This window comes from Protobothrops mucrosquamatus, unplaced genomic scaffold, assembly GCF_001527695.2.
Source record: "Protobothrops mucrosquamatus isolate PMUCROS unplaced genomic scaffold, P.Mucros_1.0 scaffold1514, whole genome shotgun sequence".
NCBI classification, from domain to species: Eukaryota; Metazoa; Chordata; class Lepidosauria; order Squamata; family Viperidae; genus Protobothrops; species Protobothrops mucrosquamatus.
Genome location: NW_015387686.1, coordinates 154,824 through 177,708, shown reverse-complemented (window position 1 = coordinate 177,708; position 22,885 = coordinate 154,824). Strand labels below are relative to the sequence as shown.

Here is a 22,885-nt window from a genome sequence, read left to right as displayed (position 1 = left end):
ATATACATACTTTAACTCTAATAATACAATAAGTAACAACAATACAACTAATCAAAAACTATATGATATTTGTATAATTTATCCACCTTCAACATTTATAAAAGCCTAAATATCTATCAAACATTTTATATAAATTTTTCCTTACATTTTACTCTTAATTTTTTCCTACACTTTCTTCACTCTCAAATCAATACTTTCAACAAGAATCTTAAGTCAATACTTCCTTCTTCAAAGCTGGAAAAGTAATTTAGTTTATCAAATATGTTAAGACTTTCAACATACTATAAGTTCTTTACAGACATATAATCAAATATTAAACTAACTTCTTCCTATTCCATAATAAAATCTCACTTCCAGCATCATCAATTTAACCATCCTTTGGCTTATGAAGCTTATTCATCATTCCCTGCAGGTCTATTGTTGCAGATCTCTTTGGCCTCGCCCCTCCCACTGGTTCTGAAGTCGGTGAATATATTACAGTTTCCTTTTGTTGTTGTTCTCTTTCTTTACACCTATAAGCAGCATGAGTCATCCTTTGCTCCTTTGCATTCACTCCCACCTTTTGTTGAGTCTGAGGATCTCCTGTAGATAATGACATGGCCCCAGGCAATTCCACAACAAGTTGTTCCATCAAATCTTCCTGTGCTTTAGATGTTGATGATGATGACAAATCAGCTTTCAGGACTGATAAGTAAAAATGTCTAGCTTTCTGTACAGAGTTTAATCTGTATCTGGTCCCTTCAAAATTTACCACAATGCCCACAGGAATCTCCCATCTAAAAGGCATCTGCCGCTTCTTTAGGTCCTGAGCCAAAAAAGTAAAATCTTTTCTTCTTCTTAAAATCTTACAAGGTATTTCTTTTAAAAGTATAATGTCTTGTGCAGCAATTTGAAATCTCTGCTGATAAAAGAGCTGTCTAATTTCATTACGATGTACTCTTGTGGTGAAGTAAACAACCACATCTCTAGGTATGTTTCTCTGACGTGCAACCCAGGAATTGACTCTATAAATTTTTTCTATTTCTCCAAAGATCACCTCAGGGTTGCAATTCAATACCAGGGCCAAAGCTGTAACAATTTCCTCCTTAAGTTTCTCTTGTAGATCCTCTTTAAGCCCCCTGATTCTTAGGGCNTTCTCCACTAGATCATCCACCCTTCCCTCTACACGATCAATATGAATTGCTAGTCCTTCAAAAATATGTGATATATTTTCACAAAGTTCCTGATTTTTCTTATCCAAAAGTTCTTCTGTTTGTTTCACAGTTTGTAATGAGGACTTAGCTAAAGCCTCTTGCAAATCTTTAAGTGTAATGGAGGGAGGTGGTGATGGTGAGGGAGATCTAAGTTTTTGTTGATGAATTTGCACAACAGGAGAGGAAATAGCTGTTTTAGGCAATGCAGAAACTGACGTTTTGTAGCCATTCTGCCAAATTATTTTTAAAACCCACAAGAGCAAAAATTAACTTTAAAAAGCTTGACTTAAGAAAAGTTCTTTAAAATCCTTTAAAATGCATCATTCCACCACCGGAAAAAAAGTGAAAGTTTTCCTTTTGTTACAAAGAAACAACGCTTCCGCGGCCATTTTCTTCTCACTTTCACTTATAACAAATAGCGAAAGTCCCAATAAGATCTTTGAGTTAAAGTCACCATTTAACTAAAGCAGAAAAAGAAAATCCCCTGTCAGGTTCCGTCTGTTCAAAAGTTACTCACAAGCAGATACAAAGTAGCAGCAGTGGCAGCGACATCTAGCCTCGCTCCGAAGAGCGAAGACACTCCGAGCTGCGGAGAAGAGGTCCAGACTCCGGGGGAGTTCGTACCTACATCCCCCCAGGATCATTCCTGGGGGGACTAGAGAACTCAACCCCTATCTGAACCAAACTCACTCTCTCCCCTTCGCCCAGGGAGGGAGTTCCAAGCCGCAAAACAGCTGATCCGCGCTGTTTTGACAGCTCTGACGCAGTCCCGGGCAGGAGGCTGAGAAGAAAGCCTCCATCGGCGAAGTCTCGCCACCGGAAGTTCCTGTATTAATATTTATTGATCTCTTATGAATATCGGTCAATTTTTACCATGGCAAATGAAGAAAGACAATTCAGTCAGTGAAATACATCTCATCAATTTTACTGATTTCATTCCAAGTTTATTTTGAAGTGTAACCCTCCCATATTAAAATCAATGAACTTAAAGCTTACTTCATTTTCTTAAGTTGTTAGACTTGTGCATAAGAAACCAGAAAGACAAAGTCCTCCAGATGGTTTAGCTCATTTCCGGGAACATTTTCAAGTTTGCATAACAAAGAAATACAGGGTTGCCAAGTGATATCATTATCTGTTTTGCAGTAATTCAGAAGTGTTCTTGAGACTTCTCAGGCACTAGATTCATATCTGTCTTAAAGGACATTTATTATGACAGTTGCTATTTCCAGACAATCCAACCAGGACTTGACATTTCTAGATCTATTTTACTTTCAGAGAATGTGTCTGCTTTCACTGACAACAAAGCGTAGTCTTAAAGTTTCTGTTCTGGAGATTGAGCTGACATCCTTTCATCTCTCATTTAAATTTCAGTTGACATGTTTTGAGATAGTATGAAATATAACAGTGATGGCAAACCTTTTAGAGACTGAGTGCCCAAAAACTGGCCCCGCCCCTGCTCCACCCCCTGCTCCACCCCCACCCCACCCCCATCCTCTGCCCTGCCTGCCCGCAGGGCCACTCACCGCCTCCAGGGCCCGCCGCAGATCGCTCAGGCAGCCCAGCAGCGCTATGGCGGTCACGCCCTCTGCCCGTGCCCTGCAGCATCAGCTGTGCACAATGGGGTGTGAGGGCAGAGTCTTGTCTACGCTGCCTGGCTATGTCCTTGGCTGCGCTGCTGCGCGTGGGCCATGCTCAGGGGTGACTCTCTTTCAGGGGGGCTGCTGGAGAGGAGGGGGTCACGGGGGGAGGCGAGGCTGGGGCAATGGCACATGTGCCCACAGAGAGTGCTGCCTCTGGCACCCGTGCCATAGGTTCGCCACCACTGAAATATAAGGTCCAAATTAGCAATATTCAATTTCCATCCAGCCCAAAATATTGTCTAATAGATGTGGTCATTAATTTTTTCTAGCTCTCATTAAGAACTGCCCCAAGGGAGTTTATATCTTATACAGAAAAATAGTGACACAAACACATGCTAGCATTTATTAACTCTGAATCAAGTTTAATTCAAAATTATTGGATTTCCAATATGTTGGATGTAAATGTTTTCCAAATCTACCCTTGTTACAGTCAGCCCTTCTCTTCCTCCTCTCCTGTCTTTAAACAATAACAACAACAAAACAACACATAAGTAGCCAAACAATAGAAAGTAAAACAAAAAACCCTCACATTGATCATCATTCTGAAAGTTCCATTTTATATGGAGCAGGGTCTGCACTGTGAAATTACAATGTTGCTTTCCTCATTTTGTCCTTATAACTCCTCCACTAGCAATTGACCATTCCAGTAAGTTTCAGCTTTTGATGCACTTTTTCTAGAGCTAGCTGGGGACTGTATTTTTTCTATGGAATAGCAAGGATTGCAAACTGAGCAACAAATATTTTTCTTATTGTACTTTATGTCTTTTGAAGCAACTCTCAAAATTTCAGATTTGGAATACTTTTGATAAGAGATGAAATCTGGAATTTTGGTAAGCGATTCAAAATTCTGAAGATATTTTGATGTAGCATATTTTAACATTATGTTTAGATAGTGACATGCATTTTTATCTTAATTTTTTATGATCAAAAAGATATAATTTCTTAATGAACTGGTTAAATATCAGGGTGACTTTTTATTGGTAATTCATCATGATAAAAACAAATAACTTTATAGGTTTGATATTAATTCAAATTAATAGTTTTAAATATATTGACATGGTTCAAATTATCCACAACACAAAGCTTATCACCCACTTCATGCATTGCTTCTATCTCAATTGTCTGTGCAGTACTAGCAACAATTTGTAAGAACATCAAAACAGCAAAATTCAGTTAGCAGCTGGTCTCCAAAGCAAATATAAATTTCTGGATTCTTCATAAAATAATAAACAGTGATAATTTATTGATTATTCAAATATCCTGTCATACTATAAAGCAATAGTACTGAAGCAATAAACTTCAGACTGATGTGGCAAAGTAATAGGAATCTTATTCTTTAACAAAGGCCTGAGAGTAAAGTATTTTTTTCACTTATTTGAGAACAGGTCCACAATGGTACCCATCTCGCATAGGTCTGCGACTAGAACCTAGTAAGTATTCATTTTCCTATCAATATATTTTAAAGTCTCCTTTCCCTGAGGAAAATAATTCATTTCCCACATTACTACATACTGTATAGATTTAGATACACATATTTTCTGTTGGAAATTCTAAGTACATAAATATCTGTTTTGTACAGTACAGAAAATGCAATTCCAAAAAGTGAATCATTGGAATGTTTGTACATAGAATATAGAATGACAGGGTTGGAAGGAACCTTGGAAGTCTTTTAATTTTCAGGATATGGGAGCATTTTACTAAGCATTTGTTCCTAGATATTTATATTTGTAACCATCATAACAAAAACATCCCTCACACTCAATTGTCTAACAATGAATCAAGAAAAATAGTTTAGCAACATACTCTTTTCACTAATATTGGCAAGAGTTTATAAACAGTTGTCTACCTCTTTTAACTGATGGATGGTCAACTGGAATGTTTAAAAAGAGTTGAGATTCCCTCTTGGGGTTTCCATAGGAACCTCAAATACTTTTGATAATGGGGTAGGTGTGAAGAAACATATAAAGGATTCTAATTCACCTCTTCATTATTCATTCTTTGTCAAAGTGTTCTGTAAATGCAAACTAGGCTGATCAAACAGAATGCATATCCTTCCAACTGATCTATATAAGTATATTCCATGTTTATGGTGATCATTCCCTCCTAGCCTGTATGTACAAATGTGAAATATGTCACTCTGCCAATTTTCTTGCTGAAATTAGCAAATTGGGAATTATGTGAAAAGACTTCCTGAGAGAGTATATATAACTAACTACAGTCAAACTAGGAAAATAAAACACCAGACAGAAAGTATTAGAAACCATAAGATAAGTAAGAGTTGAGGAAACCCACACAGTCAGTATGGGGCATTCACAGTTCAGCAGATTCTTTGCCATATATGTACACAAAAAGACATGTCCAGAGAGACAAAAAGAAGGAAGAAAATTTGGGCTACAGTAGTTCCCCAGAGTTATTATCCAGGTTGAAACTGTTACCAGGGTGATTTCAGTTGCATTGACTCTATAGCATCTCTCAGCCTACTGACAACAAAGACCAGTGATAGTATAGACAACAAGTTAGGAATTTTATCTTTGTATTTCTTTGTATCTCTTGCTTTCCCTGGTTGCTTTTGTCTTCCTAGCACATTGATTTTTGATGCTCTCCCTGATGGAAATAGGTGGTTTTGTTTGACCAACTTTCCCCTACAATTCCACCATCTCTTCTTTTAATAATCCTTCCTTCTGTTAAAGTTACAGAAAACTGCTGCACTAAGTTATTGCTCAGGTTACATTTGTACTCTGCAGAAACACAAGTCAGAAAATACTATGGCTTATTAAAAGGCACTCAAGTACATACCTTATCCCTGACACACAATTACTATATCCCCATGCTTGCATTCAGTAGTGGTTTAGGGATTGCCGGTACATATATTATTTGACAATTTCATCTGGTATCATAGAAAAGCAAACATAGTATTTCATTTGTTAGGCTTTTTTATCAGAATTTCTTTCTGCTCATACATGTTAACAGGGAAATATTGTGCAAGATATAATTATATGTCTCCTGTTCTTGCTTTCTTTTTTAACAGATGGGCCCTATTTAAAAGATTCTGTTAATATAAAGAGTCTTGCAGCATCTTCTATTATTACACTGTATTTCACAGACATGGGACAGCAAGTGAGCTGGATAACAGTAAGTATATGTTTTCTAGAAGCACCGATATACACAGCCATATAATTCAGTTCTAAAACAGCTCATAGCTGCTTGATTCTTTTATTGTTTTTTTTCCTTTTGTTCAATCATGTCTGATTCTCAGAGACAGCCTGGACACATCCCTATTGTTTTTTTTTGCCATTGCCTTCTTCCTAGAGCTAAAGTTACCCAACTGGCTTTATGTCTAAGGCTGGACTAGATTAGACTAGACTAGAATTTAACTAATTCCTTAAATTTGTTTAGACAAGCAATTTATTTACTTGCTAGTTTGGTTATACACTTTGGCCTACTCAATCCAGTTCTGTTTGTCACTAAAAGATGCACCTTAATTTAGAACCTAAAGCCAAGGAATATGGAAAAACCATGTCCTTAGAAAACTAACTAAGAGGCAGATTCTCCTTAAGTAGTCTCACTATTTAAACTTAAATAGTCTCACTTCCCTACTACACTGGCTAGGGAATTCTGGGAGTTGAAGTCCACCCATCTTAAAGTTTCCAAGGTTGAGAAACACTGACTGAATAACTTACCTGATTGTGAGAGAATTTTTAATAAAAGAACCTAGCTTATCACAAGACCTTTCAAGAAGTAGACTTCAGCAATTAACTTCTTATGGTTAAAAAATCAGATGTACAAATCAGAAATCCCAATTCAAACATGACTTTCACAATGAACTAAATAGGCATAATATCTTTTCTTCGATGTTGTTTCAAAGGTGGTTTTTCAAAAGGCAACTGGACTGTTTTTTCCTTGAGGAAGATGTTTCGCTTCTTATCCAAGAAGTTTCTCCTTTTGAAAAAGCACCTTTGAGACATGTTTTTGTCAACCATCTGCAATATCCTGACCTTTCTTGTGATTACTGAGTAGTTTGTAACAAAATAATATTTTATGGGCAAATGATAATATAACTATTAAAGAAACCAGTTTTAAAATAAATGACAAAATATAAAAGGAATCAAAGAGAAGAATAGTCATCTTATGAATATATTACATGTTAACAAAATAAAAAGCAAAACCCCAAACATGTCAAAATATCTTTAAAATTATAATTAACTTTATAAATACTTTATAAATAATTATTATTATTTATAATAATTTTCAAACTGAAAGGTGAACAGACTTGCCTGATTCTCAAAAAAAAAACCACAGGTGAGATTAGGCATGGACTCTGATTTCATAAATTAAGAAAAGAGCATTGTGGTAAATGGCACATACCTATATGAATGAATGGATTCAAAGTTAGGCTACTGCCATGTTAGGTCATACCATGTGAAAATGCAGTTTATTGGAGGGTTGAATTAATCTTTTTAATGTCCATAGAAATTATTAATTTGTGAAAAGTTCTATTGACTTGCCAACATATATGTATATTAAAAAAACTTTCTCATTCCTATAGGCAGTATGTGTCTCCTTCAATCTCAATATGGGATGTAAATATAATATGATATATAATATGGCATGATAATTTTGACTGGTGTGGTCCAGTCTTCTCTGCCATTGCCTCTGGCCCCTGTAACATTCTTTCTCAGAGGTGAAGTGGGCCCCCACTTTCTTGGCCCTTCAGAAATGTCTCTTGAGGCTCACAAAAGCATGCAACCATGGCCTTAGTTAGCACCTTGAAATCCTCCTCTTATTTTGAACTTGAATTTTATCTAGTTTGACCACTAATTTAAAATTTATATATAGAATTTATGTTTCATATTTTACTTGTAGACTGATCAGAATCGCTCTATGACGATGATGGTGATTTTCTAAGTTTGAGATGTAAATAATATCTATATGTATAAATATGCATATGCATGTAACTATGGGTATATGTATATAATATCATATGACAAGATGAAGAAGACATTTAAAAAATAACCCGCTTTCTTTACAGAAGCATTCTAACCAGGTCACCAAAAGGTAGCTTTTATTTTTTACAGATTATCAAGTTTAAAATCAAATTGCCACTAACAGTAATCTCAGAAGAATTATAGAATATGATAAATGAAGAATAGACCATTCTAAATGAAATAGCAAAAAAATTGTTTTACTAAGATCAATTAAAATGATACATAGTGGGAATCAAGCTTCAGATTTTACAGAATTTTCTTAGGAAGAATGTTTCAAAAAGTTGATCATGGGGAAAAAACAAGACAATGTAAATATTAGACCAGATGTCACAGCCAAAAGATCTTTTGCTAAGCTTTCAGTAGTTCAATGCATTTGTTAGAGAAAGGTACATTAGGTATCTAATTTCATCCAGCATACAAAGCTTTCCCCAGTTCTGAAAACACAAAAGCCATTGGTCCCCAATTTTTTTTTTACTGCTAACCAAAAATGCTGAGTCATTACTATCACTGTAGGATGAATCTGAATGAATCAGCCAGGCATATGAAGTTTGTGGTCTAAACTGAATATTCACTCTGGTATTCATGGAATCAAGCGACACATTCCTGTCCTACTTCTATCTCTCAGTCATGTATAAATAGATGATATATAGAAGCATACTTATCATTCAGTACATTTTGTATCAGCTGGATTTGACCTCTTTCATGAAAATTCAACCTGCTTCAATACTTTCAATTGTAGGAAACCAAGACAAGAGTATTAAATAATATAGGATGCAGATATTTTTATTTTTGAAAAAAATGAGAGCAATAAGTAACTATGACAGGGATCTAAAGTGGACCAGCATTTAAATATGAGCCAGAAGTCCTGCCAAAAAGGCCAATATAGTCTTAAGTTGCATCAATAGATGATTAGCATTAAGTGATAGTGATAGTACTGCTTTTTACTGCAACATTGAGGCCACACTTGGAATGCTGTGTTCTGGTCACAGTTATACAAAAAAAGATGCTGGGAGTATAGAACAGTGGTTCTCAACCTTCCTAATGCCGCGACCCTTTAATACAGTTCCTCATGTTGTGGTGACCCCCAACCATAAAATTATTTTCGTTGCTACTTCATAACTGTAATTTTGCTACTGTTATGAATTATAATGTAAATATCTGATATGCAGGATGTATTTTCATTGTTACAAATTGAACATAATTAAAGCATAGTGATTAATCACAAAAACAATATGTAATTATATATTGTGAAATATTTATTTCTAATTACAAATAAATGAAATTTTGTCTTGAAGCATGATGTAGCATGGGTAGCAGTCTTAATATAACAACAGTAAACTACATTGCTACATTTTGCGACAGTATGCGTAAAAAGCCAACCCACAGGTTGAGAACCGCTAGTTTAATGCATCCAGCAGTAAACTAAAGGAGGGGAGGGGGCTAGCTTTGCATGGCACCTAATCCCCTCCCTGCAAAAGAAAAAAAAACCCGAAGCCTAAAATGATGGCCAATAACTTTAGCAAATAACACAAATAGAGTCAGCAGGATCCTATCCCGGATGGAGACCAACTGGGTTAATGTGAAAGACAGTTTTTACCAGGGAATCCTCAAGGATAAAGAGATTCTGCCTTAGGTATAGGTCTCCAGGTGGGATAGATTTGGCTGGAGGGGGGGGGGTGGAGAGGGAATTTCAACAAAAGCCTCCCAATCTTAAACCCTCAGACCTCTCCAAAGGGTTTTTTCCTGAAACTCGTGAGATCTTTTTCTCATTTTACATTCTCTTCCTGATGGAAAGAAACTATTTTCTAAAAAAAGTAGGCTTTGTTTTTCTCTGCAGAAAAAGTAAGGCGGGGAGAGCCTGCACTGGAAAAATCGAGGGGGATCACACAGTCTGAATCTGGCAGAAGTCTGGGTATGCTGCCTTCTTTTGACAACTCCCCCTCCCCTCTTTTGCATATTGGAGGGGCCAGGGATAAATTCTATTAAAGCTGCCCAACAATGCGAGGAGCTGTCAATCAAAACCACTAGATCTGCACCTTCTGTCTGCTTCCTGTAGATGTGTAACTAAGGGCGATGGCGTATAGGTGATCAGATTTTCTTTCTGCAAAGCCGTCCTAGGCCTCTAAATCTCTTTTTTCCCCCTTCTTTTTTTGGAGCCTTTGAAAAGCATTTTGAGCAAATAAAACAAGCTGCTCTCCAACTTTTCTCCCCCACCTTCTGTTAGGGGGCATCAAATTCATCCGATCTTCTCCTCTTGAATATTATTTCTCTCGCGTTCCTAAACAGACTCTTCCTATGATTTCTTTCTTTCTTTTTTTTAATATGCCATTTATTCGTTGATATTTGAAGGTAATACATCTGGGAGGTTAAAAAGTTTGAGCACACTATTAAACGACCAAGCCTTTGCCTATTTAATAAGGGGTTGAAAAACCCAGACACCCGACCCTCCGGGGCTTTTTTCTTGCCGGCTGCTTGAGCAGAAAAGCAGCCGAACCTCTCCGGTGGGTCTTTCCCTTCTTCCTAGGACCCCCCCCCCATCAACTCTCCCCTCCCCCGGCTCAGAAAAGCCGAAGAAGCGCAGAAAGATTCCCCGCCTGAGAAGGACTTTTTTTTTTTTTTAAATGCCCAGCAACAACTATTGGCTTGAAGATCCCCCGGCTGCTATTTTTAAAAAGCCGAGAAGAGGGAAAGAAAAGAAAAAAAGAGAGACTAGGACTTTTTTTTTGCACTAAAAAAAGAGGGAGAAGGAAGGGGGAAAAAGGGAAATTCTCCCCAGCAGCTGGCTGGTCTGGCAGCGGTGCTGGTGATGGAGCAAAGGGGAATCGGGACCCCGCGCAAAGCTCTCCAGCCTTCCCGGGCTTCAGTATGGGGGTCCCTTTCCTTTGCAAGTTGAAAGGAAAGGAGGGGAGGGGGAAAAAGTCGGGGTTCAGGAGGCCCCGCCTCTTTCTTTTCAGCCCGGCTGTCTGGCTGGCTGACTCAGCTTACTTGCTGGCTGGGGCTCGCTGACTCTTCCTCTCCCGCCCCCCATCGCCTTTGCTTTCGTGACGTCGCCGCCTTTGATTTGAGTGCTTTTCAAAAATCGGGCTTGATCCGCGCCAATCAGTTCCTAAGACCATCGGAAATATGTGTTTTCCGATGGTCTTAGGCGACCCCTGTGAAAGGGTCATTCGACCCCCAAAGGGGTCGCAACCCACAGGTTGAGAACAGCTGGTATAGAAAGTGTGCAGAGAAGCTAAATATGTCTAGCATATCAAAGAGAAGGATTGGAGGTGATGTGGTTACTGTCTTCCATTATTTGAGGGGCTGTCACAGAGAAGAGGGGTAGACTTATTCCCCATAACACTTGAGGGAAGGACAAGAAGCAATGGGTTGCTTCTCATTGATCTCTCATTAAAGAGAAATCCAACCTAGAAGCAATGAGAAATTTCCTGACAGTGAGAAGAATTAATCTTCTTGCCTCCCGGAGTTGTGGCTGCTAGAGGTTTTCAAGAATAACCTGGACAACATTTTGTCCAGGATAGAGAACTTGAGCAGCAATAGACTAGAAGACTTCCAAGCTCATTTTCAGCCTTCTGATTATATTATTCTTTCCTATTCTCATCTTTACTATCTTTAAAAGGGGCATGGGAAAAATATTTTGAAATTTGACTATGGCAAACTCTTCAAAGTCTTCAGTTGAAAATGGAGAATTAAGATCTGTAAACAGTTCGGCATCTCTATTAACTTCATCCTTTTATATAAAAAGAATTATATAATTCTTTTATATACAATTCTTTTTATATAAATTATAAAAAAAGAAAAAGCATTTGCAGTCATTTTTATGCTTCTATACCATAAATGATTGCTGAAACTTGATGTGGTCTTTACTTTTAAATGGTTTCAAATTTAATTTTGGTGCTCCAAAAATTCAAATGACATTTTGAATTGAATTTTGGCTGTATCATAGTTCAAATCTAAATCAGATGTTAGGTATTTTTCACATTCTTACTCATTTATCATCAAAAGAACATTAAGCAAGGATTCCTTCCTCCTCTCCTTCCTCCCTTTCTTCCCTCCCTCCCTGCTATTTTATATCTCTACTTTCTTTCTCTTTCCTCCCTTCCTTGCTCTTTCTCTCCCTTCCTCCCTCTTTCCCTCCTTCTCCAGATTTCTACAGTTTAGTGCTATAGCTTCAACTCTTTTGGAAGACAAATTTGAATGCTACTTAGATTCTTGGTTTAATTCAAAATGTAATAAGAAATTTTCTACATTAGATAAATTCTACATTTAATTCCTTTTAGCAATTGTATTCAATCTTTTCAACTCAAGATACACAGCTCTTTTGCAGGACATTTGGACCACAAACCTGGAATTCTGTGACATAACATGTGGCTGGGAGTTACAAGCAGAAATGGAGGCAGTCTGTCCCTGGTGATATCACAGAGGTGGAGATCTGGCTACACAGCTATACACCACTTTCTGATATTTGCTTGTGACTTTCTGATACAGCATATCTGCAGATCTTTTGTGGCACATAACTGTTCCATGGAAGAACAGTTGAAATCCTTTGCTCTAAAGTCATATTTTTAGTTGTCAAATTTTCTTCTTAGCAACAACAACTTGTTATATGATTGTAACTCTGTCTCATTGATTCAAACAAGATATTTGAAGTGAATATCAATTTCTATTAATATTATTACTGCTGCATATTTTTATGTAAAAACTGTGTTTTGACTGTACCTACTAAACTCTTGTATCTGTAAACTTTTACTGGATGAAATGGTGCATCATAGGACAAGTTGTTTTCAACCAAGATATCTAAATCAATAACTGAATAGAGACCATAATTCCTATACTGCATCTACTAATCCCTCAGATGAGAGGGATTTATTTGGATAACCTATTAGAGAGTCAATATTGTACAGAGGCTTTCTGACAGTATTTGGGAATTCATAGTAAATTTAGCATCAAAGTCACCAGCTGACTTTGAGGCGGGCAATAAGTGGATTACTCCATCAATCTTTGCACTTTAATTTGTCCCATAGTAAGCTGTTAATACATCTGCTGGCCTAGTGCTTGGGACAAAGTAAAACCTGTCTACAATGAAGGAGCAAATTTAGATTGCCCTACTTTGTGGGGTTTCACGGATTAGAGCAAGGAGGTGTCATAATCTTTTGGCTTTTCTGAAAGAGCTATAAAACATTTCTCAGGAATATAGCCCTTATCTTACTGTTCTTGTTATATTAACCAATCTTTCTCTGTTCCCTTTTTATTTTTGTTTTTTCAGGTTTTCCTAACTGAATATACAGGTCCTCTTCTAATCTATCTGTTGTTTTATTTTCGCTTCTCAACTATTTATGATGCAAAAGAAAGTGCAAGATGTTTACGCCATCCTGTAGTTCAGTAAGTAAGAATGCCTGCATTTAATATTTATTTATATAGATACATAAATGTGTGCACAACACACATACCCAGATACAGAGAGAAAGAGAGAGACAGAAAGTAACAGAAAGAAACAACTGGCTGTCAGATTTTGTTACTCTTTGGAATATATTTTCAGTCCCTCTTGGAAAAAGCTAACATTTCTTTTATGTAGTGAACTATGAATACAAACCCAATACCTTTATTAATATTGGCAGTTACTGGCTGTCTATGATGTCACCTTCTTTTCCACGTTTTATTTCTCCTGAAAGTAGTTTTCTATTCATATTCTCCTCTTACATTTGAAATTTGCCTAATGTTATTTGATCTTCCACAAATATGCAAAAATTTCTATTCAGAAAATATTTTGTACATTATAGGAAATTCTATCATCCTCCCTCTCTTATCTATCTATTTTAAATCTTAAAGGGGAAAACAACCCAAGAAGCTTGGGAAAAGAATATGATTATAAATGCCCAGTCCATCACAATACTACTGGAAAGGAAAAATAAGAAATCCAAGAAGAAAAAATCATGGTTACACAATTCTCTGACAAACTGAAAGACAAAAAAGATAAATATAAAAAATGGAAAGTGGGACATATAACTAAGGCAGAATACCAACAAATAAGCCTGAACTTGCAAAGATGAAGTCAGGAAAGCTAAGCTCAAAATGAAGTAAGACTTGCAACTAATATCAAAAACAATAAAAAAAGTTTCTTTCAACATATAAAAAAAACAAAAAAAGTCAAGGAAACAATTGGCCTACTAATGGCAAATGATGGCAAAGAAATAACAGGCAGTAGAGAAAAAAACAGAGCTGCTTAACTCATTATTTGCATCAGTCTTCACACAAAAAGAAAATCTAGCTCAACCTAACAAAAACATAACACTAAAAGTGTGTCTAGAAACACAAGTTAAAATAGGCAAGAAAATAGTAAGTGAGTTCAAATCACCAGGACCAGATGAATTACACCCCAAGGCTCTGAAGGAACTGGCAGATGTAATCTTAGAACCACTGAACTATATTTTTCAAATATCCTGGAGCACGGGGGAACTATCAGAGGTTTGGAAAAGAGCTGATGTGGTCCCCATTTTCAAAAAAGGAAACCAGGAAACTACAGACCAATCAGCCTGACATCAATACCTGGGAAGATACTGGAAAGATAACAACAGATTTACAAGCGTCTAGAAACAAACAAAGTTATAACTAGTAGCCCACATGGGTTTGTCAAAAACAGATCATGCCAAACCAATCTTATTTCATTCTTTGACAGTGACTAAACTAGTGGACCAGAAAAATGCTGTGGAAATAGTATACCTAGACTTCAGTAAGGCATTTGACAAAGTAGACCACAACTTACTTCTTAGTAAAGTAGAAAAGTGTGAGATAACATCACTATCAGATGGATTGTTAGCTGGTTGATAAATCATATTCAACATGTAATCCTTAATGGAACTACTTCTACATGGAAGGAAGGTCCAGTACTCTTTAATAGCTTCATAAATGATTTAGATGAAGGAATAAAAGGAAAACTCATCAAATTTACAGATGACACCAAACTAGCAGGAATAGCCAATACCCCAGAAAATAGGCTTAAAATCCAGATGGATCTTCATAGACTTAAACACTGGGAAATTCAGTGTAGAAAAAAGTAAGGTTTTACACTTAGGCAAGAAAACCCAAATGTACAGGTACAGACTAGATGAAACTTGGCTCAACAGCAGTAACTGCGAGAGGAATCTTGGAGTCCTTGTAGACTTTAACTTAAATATGAGCCAGCTATCAAAAGGCCAACACAATTCTAGGCTTTTGTATTAACAGAGCGATAGAATCAAGATCACGAGAAGTAATGTTACTGCTTTATAATGCCTTGGTAAGACCATACTTGGAATACAGCATCCAATTTTGGTCACCTAAATATAAAACAGATGTTGAGGCTCTAAAAAGAATGCAGAAAAGAGCATGTCTGGGGGGCTGAAAGCTAAAACATAGGAAGAGGTTTTGCAGGAATTGGGTATGTCTAGTCTAGTGAAAAGAAGAACTAGGGCTGACATGATAGCAGTGTTCTAATATTTGAGGGGCTGCCACAAAAACCTATTTTCCAAAGCACCAGAACACAAGACAAGAAGCAATGGATGGAAACTAATCAAAGAGAGAAAACATAGAACTAAAGAGAAACTTCCCGACAGTAAGAACAATCAACCAGAGGAATAACTTTCCTTCAGAAATTATGGATGCTCCAACACTGGAGGCTTTTAAGTATTGGGTCTCCTGCTTGAGCAAGGGGTAGGACTAGAAGACCTCCAAGATCTCTTTCAACTCTGTTATTCTGTTATTTCATTGAAAAAGCACACCCCAAAACTGAGGTATAAACTGGGTATCAGCTGCATAGTGATTATACTGAACTCTGAATGAATGAACCTTTATTATTTTAATAGCATCAGCCGCGACTATTGTGTATATGTATATGTATGTGCATGTGTATATGCATATTATTTTATTCAGAACAAAGTTAACATGCAAAATATAACACTAAATAAAAATCCCAAAAGGCATAAAAGAAAAGAAAACACAAAACACAAAGCAATCAAAACATTAAAGAGGTGCATCACTACCACACAGCACATTATACACATATTATCCCTTCTAGCTGAATACTGATTAATATATTACTACAATATTAGTTCCCATTCTTACGAAACAGGCCCTCCCAAAATTTTAAACTACTAAATCTATTAATAATTTGTTGACCTGTTTTCTATATGTTACATTAGTGATAACAGGAAAAGCAATAATAGTAAAACAGAACTAAATTAAAGTTTCCAATCTTCCTGCTTGACAGGAAGGTGGATATGTCCAGTGACTTTTCAATCGCTTCCAGAGGGAATTGGAATTTTCAAGAACACCCCCCCAACTTCCTCACTGGGCCCACCATTGTTAAAAAGTCGCTTTGGGCCACTCCTAAGTGCTCCCATTCAAAACCAGGAAACAGAACTGCCAAAGAAGCATCTTTAGCAGTGAAATCAGCAGATTATCGGTAAGAGAAAAATGAAACTCTTACCGTGCAGCAGCCATCTTGAAAGGGGCCAGCTGTCACTATTGTTTTTGAACACTCTTAGAGTGACCTTGACCAAAGAAGTATCTAAGTTCAAATTAATAAAAATAAATTCTAAATAGTTATATATCTGAATTTTGAAATAATATCTTTGGGAAGTGTGTTTGTACGTACACATTGTGAATATGATGAAAGATGAGATTAATATGGTTGTCTTTTTCCATATTCTATTCTCTTAAAAAGCTATTCTAATGCCCTGTATTTTTGAAGTCATAATTATAACAAACTAGGTAACAATTAACTGAAATATATTGCGCTTTTAAATGATAAAACTGCATGGACTTTTTTGTTAATTCAAATCATGCATGTGTATTTTAACTGTTGCAGAACCACATAGGTCAAATAGTTCCAATGCATGTCTTCTCTGCAATTTCTATCCCAGTCTATAAATACAAATGAACATAACAAAAACTAGATGAAATAAAATACTTTCAGCAACTTTTAGTAGTTATAATCAAGTTAAATAAGATGGCTAAGTTGAATTCAGTTGATAAATTGGATAAGTTGAATTTTTAAGTTGGCTAAAGTTTCTCCATTTAATAACAGTACTTCAAAATTATGTCTTCATAATTATTTCATAATTATGTCTTCAAAATATTTCATCTGCATGACCTTTTTAATGAAAAAAACTCAGCATTATAATAATCTCCATTTTTCAAAATCAGAGTGATTTCCTATAGGCTATTTAGCAAACTGATCATAAACAGAGCAAGTTATTTAGATTCTTTGCTACAATAGATTAGATTTGAGCCTACAATAGCATCAGATTTTTTAAAATGTTTATTTCTTACTCTTGATTATTTCTGCAGTTTGGCCTGCATCTGTCACTGTTTACATTATATCAGGCTTCTTCTGGAAACTCTCTTTGTGCACAAGATTTCAGAAGGACATACACCACTGAAAAATATGATCAAGGTGATTAACATTCACAAAATATTCTATAGAAATTAATAAGCATTAAAAAGGTATTATCAGCCTGTGTGTTGCATTTCTGTCCTACTTTCCAAGATTTTCATGTGGTGCATTAGATTCTATCACAACAACCCTCCAACTTAGGTTAGGCTAAGAGAAAATGATAGGTAGAAGTCAGCAAATTATCCTGAGAACTTAATTGTAGGCAGTGTATTTATGTGTGTTTTATATATATAAAATGATGGATGGATGGATGGCAGACAGATAGGCAGACAGATAGACATGTGTATATACATACAACAGCATATGAAATATACATATCAAGATTTTCTTTATCTTAGCATTCAAAACACTTTTTTTGTTTTTAATCATTCTGACCTGAACAATCCATGAAGATTACTGAAAAGCAATAATATGATAGCTTCAGGCAATAAGGACAAATGCTTAACAAAACTTAACGCAATAAGATACTCAGTTTCTATTTCTCTGCAATCATTGCTCTATTTCCTTTTGGAATACAAACCATAAAAACTACAAAATTTTTAAAGAAAAGAATCTCTTCTGTATTGTTATAAACTATTATTTTTTTTTTTTATAAACTTTAACACTAATTACAGGCTATATTTCATTTTTTCTTTTCAGTTGAGATTTTTTTTCTTTCAATCTTTTATTTAACTGTTATTCTTTTATACATCTTTGGATTACAAGTTATATCTAGAGGGAAACCTCATATGCATTTGAAGCTAGCCACAAGAGGAATCAAAAGACTAACATTTAAGAATTGTAATTTGGGAATTATTAATTTTTTTTATTTTTTTCAATTTTTGGAAGCTGAAAATATTTGAAATGTTTAATTTTTAGATAAACTTTTAGAATTTTTAACATTTTTGAAAAATTATTTTAAAGTTTTGAAAATGTTTGAAATGTTTAATTTTTAAGTGAACTAGTCATGAAAAAAAATAGTCATGGAAAAAGAGACTGATGCTGTTGTGATTTGCAAAATATGTTCCATGTAATATGTTCCTGTCCATAGAATACCCAAATTACACTTGTACCAAATGTAAACTAAATGAAATACTTAAAGAAAAATTAAAGCATCTAGAGGCAACTCTAGCCACTCTGGGACTCAGTCTACAAAACAGGAAACTCCAACCAAAGGAAGAAGACTTTATCCAAACATAGTAACAACTATTAAAAGAAATGAACCTATTACATGAACTTTTAGAGGTAGATCAATGGCAACACATCACTCATAGAAGAGAACAAAAACCAAGAACAAATGTTCCTGCTGTCTAGTGCAGCCCAGTACAGTGAAGCCCTGCTGGAGCTGAGCAATTGATTTCATATCCTCGCCCCCCCTTGAAGAAAGTATACAGACACTTGGAGAAGGGACATCATTAAGTGTTCCCATATCTGCAAGAAAACTAGCCCAAGGGGGGGGGAAGGCATGTGATAGAAGATTCACTTCTCAGAGGAACAGAATCAGCATTTGTAAGTCAGGCAACCAATCTAGGGAAGTATCTTGTCTCCCAGGTGCAAAAATCAAACATGTGATTGAGGGCCTTACTAAGATAATCAAGCCCATAGATTACTATCCCTTTCATGTGGAGACTAGGGATACAACAATGAACCTGAAAACAATACCAGGAAACTATGAGCAGCTCAGCATAAAAGCCAAAGAGGAGCACAAGTCATGTTTTCATATGTATTTCCAATGGAAGGTCAACATCCAATGAGGAAACAAAGGATTTTAGAAATTTTGGAAATAATTTATTTTAGAAATAACCCACTGGCTTAAGGGTTGGTGCCATCAAGAGAAATTTGGATTACTAGGCCATGGTCTATATATTACTTACATTAATGGCTTCTGGTAGGAAATGGACTGTACCTCACAATAACCAGGAAGAATATATTTGGAAAATGTTATGTTTCTAGTTCGGTGAGGCATTGACGAGGCGAATGGTGCAAACAACAACTCTTTATTCAGTTAACAACAGAAAACCCCTAACAGCTGCTTAAGCAGTATTTATATTGCTCACTACTAGGCGGCAGCCAATAAAATTGATGCAGTTTTTCCCGCTTAAAGACAAGCTAATTAACATGTAGACAGTCAGTCTGGAGCTTAAACAGGTGCAGCCGTTTGACCGTTTCCAACAGTTTCCAAGTAATTAACCTCAATACATAACACCCCTTCCCCCTAGATAGTTCATAATGACAAATATTGAACACAGTCCTGTAAATATTTTGGTGGCCTTCTTGACCATTCTGAGTGCCTTGGCCTCACTGTAGGCCCCCAGTCTACTAGCTCGCCTGCCAGGCTGGGTAGACCGGGGCTTTGAGACCCATTTGCTATGGGTAGACCTGAGTTTCTGTGGCTGGTCTGTCTGGGTAGATCCAAGCCAGTGTCCTTTGGTGGAATGGTTTCCACCAGGCAGGAAATCGGAGCCGTCTGCCGGAATTGCTCAGTGGGTGCAGTCTCTGTGTTTGGGGCCAACTCGCCGTCTGCTAGTGCCCCTCTCCTGGGAGTCTCGCCTTCACTCAATGACTCCGATGCACGGCTGCTGTTGTGCTCCCCCTGAATTTGACTTTCGCGAGAGTCATGAGCCAGCAGCTGGTTCACTAGCCTCCTGCGCAGTTGGTCAATGTGCCTTTGGGCACGCAACCATCTTCCAGGACCATGTCATGAGAGAGTGGCCCTGGCACCTTACCAACCACAGCTACCACCCACAGTGCCCCTTGCCCGTAGTTCCAAACCCAAACCGGGTCGCCAACTTGCAATCTCTGCAGTGGCATTGGCTGTGCTGATTCCGATGCAACTCGGTCTGGATGCAGATGGTCCAGCTTAGTGATTAAGTGATGGCCCCATCTTAATTCTGCTGGGCTTCTGCCCGTGGAAGTGCAGGGAGTCGTGCGTTGGCAGAGTAAAAAATCGTCTAACCTATTATTATTATTATTATTATTAATTTGATTTATATACCACCCTTCTCCCGAAGGACTCAGGGCGGTGCACAGCATATTAAAAACAAGTAACAATAAAATACCAAAATAAAATAAATAAATACCAAAATAAAAACCCCTCTAAAACCAAATTAAAAGCCAAATATTAGTAGCTGTGTCGTAATTAAAATTATATTAAAATCATCCCTAACTAAAATCCTCCCTAGGTCAGGCCCGCTTGNCGGAGGTAACCAGGTCCAATGCCATGGAGCGTTTTAAAGGTGGTAACTAACACCTTAAAACGCACCCGGAAGACCACTGGTAGCCAGTGCAGCTCGCGCAAGAGCGGTGTTACATGGGAGCGACGAGTCCCTCCCATCACCGCCCGCGCGGCCGCATTCTGGACCAGTTGGAGTCTCCGGGTGCTCCTCAAAGGGAGTCAGTTGCCGGTTACGATCCTTTTTAAGGACTCTTTGGTCGTTCGGACCATGCGTTCTGCTTGGCCGTTTGAGGCTGGGTGAAAAGGGGCCAAAGTGGCATGCCTGATTATATTAGCCCTCAAAAAGGACTGGAATTCTGTAGCAGTAAATTGAGCCCCATTGTCTGAGACTAACCCATGTGTGGCAAAGATCCTGCGCAGTTCCTGGATGGTCCTGGCAGTAATAGTTGGGACAGGTGTGACCTCTAACCACTTAGAGTGACTGTCCACGACAATGAGGAACAGCTGTCCCTGAAAAGGTCCCGCTAAATCTATGTGGATTCTTGACCACAGGGCTTGTGTTGTTTCCCATCGATGGACGGGGACTTGCAGCATTTCTGGCCAGGATTGCTGGCAAATGTAGCAGCTGTGTACTTGGGCCTCAATACCTTTATCTAATCCTGGCCACCAGGGTAGCTTCTTGTGAGTGCCTTCATCCGGACTATTCCCGGATGTCTCTCGTGCAGAGACTCTAGTACCCTGGGCCTTAAGGAGTGCGGGACTATGACACGACTTCCCCACAAAATGCAGCCTTTGTGAGCTGATAGCTCATCCTTCCTCCTAGAGAAGCTCTGAAAAGTAGGCCCTGGACTCATGTCTGGCCATCCTGTGAGCACCCAATTCAACACGGGGAGTCTTTAGGACCTAATCCCAAGTGTAAATCCCAAACAACCAATCAAACATGTAGATAGGGAGTGGTGAGAAAGAAGAAAACTAAGATATAAAACAGGAGACGTAGGAAGCAAAACTGGGGTCAGATGTTTATATACCAATATTCAAAGTATGAGGAACAAATAGGGTGAACCTGAAGTACTAATACATGAGGGCACAGATGATATACTGTAGATGTCTTTACTGAAACTTGGTGGGATGAAACTCATAATTGGAATGTACTGCTACAAAGATATAAACCAGGGGTGTCAAACTTCTGGCCCATAGGCCAGTTTCATCATACCGAAGCCGCACCCACCTCATTGCCGGCAATACAAAAAGAATTGTGACACATCGCAACACGTCACATGACATGACGAGTTTGACCCCCGTGATATAAACTGTTCAAAAGAAACAGACCTAACAAAAGAGGAGGTCTTTCGGTGATATCAATCGTCACCTGGCCGCACACACACAGCAGCGTTGCGGCCTTTAGGCTGCATTAACAGAATCAAGATCATGTGAAGTGTTATTACCACTTTATAATGCCTTGGTGAGACCACATTTGGAATATTGCATCTAGTTTTGATCATCACAATATAAAAAAGACATTGAGGCTCTAGATAGAATGCAGAGAAGAGCATCAAAGATGATTACAGGACTGGAGACTAAACCATATGAAGAAAGGTTACAGGAATTAGATATATCTTGTCCAATCAAAAGAAGGATAAGGGGTGATATGATGGTAGTGTTCCAATATTTGAGGAGCTGCTACAAAGAGGAGGGTGTCAACCTATTCTCCAAAGCACCTGAAGGCAGAAGAAGAAACAATGGATGGAAACTAATCAAGGAAAGAACCAACCTAGAAACAAAGAAAAACTTCCTGACAGAACAATTAATCAGTGAAATGGCTTGCCTTCAGAAGTTGGGGGATGCTCTATTACTGGAGGTTTCTAAGAAAATATTGAAAAGCCCAGGGCTTTTTTTCTCATAGAATGCCCAGAACGGAGTTCCGGCACCTTTTTTGGATGGAACCTTGTAGGGTAGGCAAGGCGGGTTGTATGACATGTGTGAGTTCCGGCACTTTTTTTTTTTTTTTTTAAAGCACTGGAAAAGCCATTTGTCTGAAATGGCATAGCAGGGGGTTGAACTAGAAGACCTCCAAGGTCCCTTCCAACTCTGTTATTCTATTAACAATATACAGAATTTGCTAATTATTTGATTCCCATTATATAAGAAGAGTACCCTTTATGAGTTAGTACAAGTGTTCCATAGTACACTATTGACATGAAGTATGAAAGAATAATAAAAAATCATCAGTATAACTGACTAGTCTTCTAAAAATTGTACTTGATTAAGCTGATGCCATCAGATATTGTTGTGTTCTTTGTATTCCCCCCCCCTTAATCCCCTATGCATATCCTGATCACCCATTAAGGGTGATTGCCCTTCACCATTGATCGCCCATTAAGGGTGATTGCCCTTCACCATTGATTGCCCATTAAGGGTGATTGCCCTTCTCCATCTGCATACAGTTTCATGCCCGTTGCTGGTTGGCTAACTAGCAACAG

General features: G+C 37.5%; 1 protein-coding gene across 1 annotated transcript in view; it reads left to right on the top strand.

Moving 5' to 3' along the window:
* Positions 1–22,885, top strand: part of TECRL (trans-2,3-enoyl-CoA reductase like) — a 43,157-nt gene that overhangs the window by 13,052 nt on the left and 7,220 nt on the right. The window contains exons 3-6 of the mRNA XM_015822267.1: positions 4,219–4,263; positions 5,862–5,965; positions 13,085–13,200; positions 17,146–17,251. Of these exons, the coding sequence (XP_015677753.1) occupies positions 4,219–4,263; positions 5,862–5,965; positions 13,085–13,200; positions 17,146–17,251 (371 nt within the window). The remainder of the gene's footprint in view (positions 1–4,218; positions 4,264–5,861; positions 5,966–13,084; positions 13,201–17,145; positions 17,252–22,885) is intronic.